The sequence below is a fragment of the Pinus tabuliformis genome, chromosome 3_2 (genome assembly GCF_031772625.1).
Source record: "Pinus tabuliformis cultivar Carrire ecotype Pingquan chromosome 3_2, CPIR1, whole genome shotgun sequence".
Lineage (NCBI taxonomy): Eukaryota > Viridiplantae > Streptophyta > Pinopsida > Pinales > Pinaceae > Pinus > Pinus tabuliformis.
Genome location: NC_142302.1, coordinates 804,839,806 through 804,843,704, shown reverse-complemented (window position 1 = coordinate 804,843,704; position 3,899 = coordinate 804,839,806). Strand labels below are relative to the sequence as shown.

Sequence of the window (3,899 nt, the reverse complement as noted above, 5' to 3'; positions counted from 1 at the left end):
GCCATGTTGTGAGTCCATGCCTTACGTTGGATACATGTCGAAGGTATCAGATCACACTGAACTTGAAGAAGTGCATATTCTATGTGCCCTTTGGAATTTTTCTCTATCATGTTGTATGTAAGAAAGGATTGATGGTGGACCCTGCAAAGATCGTTGTAATTGTGAATTTGGAAGCTCCTAAGAATGTGAAATAGTTGTGTGCATCATTGGAGCACACTGAGTATTACTGGAAGTTTATCAAGGCATATGCTCAAATAACCACGCCAATGGAGAAACTATTGAAGAAAGATGCTATGTTTTGTTGGGATGAGGATTGTCATTGCAGTTTGGATGTCTTTAAGGAAAAGATGCTTACAACGCCTATTTTGTCGTTTCCGAACTGGAAGAAAGAGTTCCATGTACATGTAGATGCCTCTTACATTGCACTAGGTGTAGTATTATCACATGCAGGTGAAGGAGAGATTGATCATCCGATAACCTTCATGAGCATAAAGTTATCAAAAGATGAGAAGAATTACTCCACTATAGAGCATGAAGTGCTGACGATGTTTTATGCGTTGCAGAATTTTAGGCATTATTTGTTGGGTGGACACTTCAAAATGTATACAAATCACTCCACACTAAAGTACCTAGTCAATAAACCTATGTTCGGGGGGGAGATATGCTGATGGTTATTGTTGTTTCAGGAATATCACTTTGAAGTGATTGTGAAGCCTGGAAGGTTGAATGCAAGTCCAGACCATCTATCTAGGATTCAAACGAGTGAAGGACAAAATAGTTTGGAGGAAGAACTGTCGAACATACATCTCTTTGTGGTACACATTGTTGATGACCATTTTGCAGATATCATTCAGTTTTTAATAATGGGAACAACTCTTGAAGGTTATTCCACTCAGAAAAAGAAGGAGTTAGTAGTCCATGTTGCAGATTTTTTAGTGATTGTGGGTCATTTGCATAATATGGGAATGGATGAGATATTGTGAAGGTATGTTCTCGATTTTGAACGTGCTAGTATCCTCACTGAAGCACATGGAGGAGTGGCACGGGGTCACCACGTAGGAAAACTAACCGTGTAGAATATTTTTCATACTGGGTTATGGTGGCCAACATTACACAAGGATTCTAAGGCATACTACAAGGCATGTGATGCCTTCCAAAGGATGGGGAAGCCTTTGCGAAGAGATGAATTGCCTTTAAATCCTTAGGTTTCATTGCAGGTATTCGATAAATCATCTATTGACTTTATAGGTCCAATACAACCACCGGGTAAGAAGATGAGCGTGGTACATCATTACTGCAACAAAGTATTTAACCAAACGGGTGGAAGTGCTGCTAGTGAAGGATTGTACAGTTGCCATAGTTGTGAATTTTTTGTTTGAATATGTCTTAACTTGGTTTGGATGCCCTAAGATATTGATGAGTGATAGGAGTACACATTGTTTGAAAGAAACAATGAGCATGATGCTGGAAGAATTCCAGGTGTATCATCAGAAGAGCATGCCCTATCACCCACAGTCGAATGGAACGGTGGAAAATTTTAATAAAATATTGGAGAATGAATTGACGAAGGTCTGCAACTTGCAAAGGAATGACTGCGATATGCACGTCCTTGCAGTGTTGTGGGCTTATAGGATGACTTGCAAGAAGTTGATAGGCCAAATATCGTTTAGGCTGGTCTATGGAATTGAAGCAGTAATGCCTATGGAGTATATTATGTCAACTTTACGTATTGCGGGATTGATAGAAATGGCAGATCACGAGACCTTTGAGGAACGGATCGCGTAGATCATGGAGTTAAAAGAGCATTGTTTTCTTGTAGGATTTCAACAAAAAATGAAAAAGAAATGATAGAAGGCATGGTACAATAGGAATACTAAGCTACACACTTTTAAGATAGCTGATTTAGTGCTGCTATACATGTTGGATTATTGGGGCCTGACCCAGGTTCAGAGTTAAGTTAGCCAAAAAAACCCAGTACTACTAGCCCTTTTGTCAATAGTCCGTAGTGCGAGGACTGAGGTCTCACCCAATGTACTACGGGAGGGTGGTAGAACCAGTTTTCCACACCCTGGAGATGTTTGGTGAGTTCCAGTGGTTCATGGTTTGACCCTGCGTGCAAGTCGCTTCACGCACTTTCACATGCCTCATAGCTTGGTATACTGCCTTCGCGCAGCCCTACTCAGGGGATGAACATTGTGCTTCCACGTTATTACCCAAGACCTTACTAGTATTCCAATGTTAGTTGATTATTTTAGCCTACTTGTGTGCTTTAAGTTATACTTAACAACATAAACCATTCATACAGGTGCACGCAATAACTAAACAATGTATTTGCAAATTAAATCAAACATGCATTAACCCAAGAACAGATACACAGAATAATGATAAAACTTCTCTTTATTAATTCCTTCCTTGGTTACAGACTCGACTCCGCCCTATGCACTCAGCTACAGGGGTCCGCGCACTCAGCTGCAAACTACTAGGCCTCTACACACTCAACTACAGAGCCTTCTCCTAGTCTACGACCTGGAGACACACTTCACTTATTTACTTAGACTCTTCCTTCTCCACTATCTCCTCTCTACTTAGAGCCTCGCTCTATTTATACAATCCCATGGTCTACGGACCATGGGTAGGTCTATTCAACTGACATCACATTACAAAACTAGGGTGGACAACCTTGTGACTCTATTATACTTTTGTGGCCCACGTTCGCAATTCCCATAGCTTTACAACCAGATTAGGTCCAAACTTGGGCTTTGAGCCTCAAAACATTCCTTGGGTGGATTCCATGCCCAACAAGCCCCGAACACAAACATCATGACTTGTCCTCAAGTCACTCTGTTGGTGAGGAGATCTTTGAACGGAGTCCCTCCAACTATTCTCGTACTGCACAAAGGTCAGCAGTGCACTAAGCTACTTCTTGTTGGATCTGCTGCATATGCTGTTCCGAGACCTCTATATCTGGAGTGCTTCTCTGCATCTATGTCAGTATCCCTTGCATATGTTTATAGCCCCACGCCATTGTCCAAATCCTTGGAGCGTGAATACTATGCTTCTGTCAGCAAGTCAGATAGTCTGACCACCAGTGTAGGGATTTAAGCGGCTGTCATTCACATTGGCTGGGAAAGGTTCCCAATTTAGTTTGACTAGCTGGACCGCGCCTCTGTCTGTGACCTCCTTAACCATGTATGGTCCTAGCCAATGCATTCTGAACTATCCAACGATTTTTTTCAAACTTACTATTATAGAGCAGTACTAAGTCATTTACCTTGAAGGCATGCAACTTAATATGGAAATCATGCCAAGCCTTTTCACGCTTTTTTTGTACCTGTTGATGAAAACTAGCCAAGAACTGTTCCTTCTCAAGTTCTTCCAATTTTGTGAGCCCTTCGTCAAGAGCTTCATGATCCATCATACATGTGAGTGGTATTATGCATAGACTAACTACAATATATTTCATCGGCATGAGAGCTTCCACGCCATAAACTAACCGAAAAGGTGTTTGTCCCGTCAATTTCTTATGTGTTGTCCTATAAGCCCATAGTACTGGAGGTACGCGCAGTTCCCAATCGCTTCACTGTGCGTTGCACACTTTGGCTAGTGTAGTCTCTAGTATTTTGTTGAAGGATTCTACTATCACATTGGCTTGTGGGTGATATGGTGTGCTTTTCTGATGATACACATGGAAATCTTGTCTGAGCGCATTGATGGTTTTGTTTAGAAAATGTGTACCACGATCACTCATTAAGATTTTCAGACAACCAAAGCGAGTCAACACATGTTCAAACAAAAACCTCGCAGCCATGACGGTCGTGCAGTCTTTGACCGGCTGCGCTTCCACCCAGTAAGTCAATTACTCTGTCGCAGTGATGATGTATTGCCTGCCCATTTTTCCT

The 3,899-nt window shown here is 41.7% G+C and overlaps 1 protein-coding gene across 1 annotated transcript; it reads left to right on the top strand.

Annotated features, from left to right (window-relative positions):
- The first annotated feature begins 1,452 nt into the window (after positions 1 to 1,452).
- Positions 1,453 to 1,785, top strand: LOC149183041 (uncharacterized). Its single transcript, XM_089414796.1, has one exon. The coding sequence runs from the start codon at positions 1,453 to 1,455 to the stop codon at positions 1,783 to 1,785; it is 333 nt and encodes a 110-aa protein (XP_089270922.1).
- The last annotated feature ends 2,114 nt before the right edge of the window (positions 1,786 to 3,899 follow it).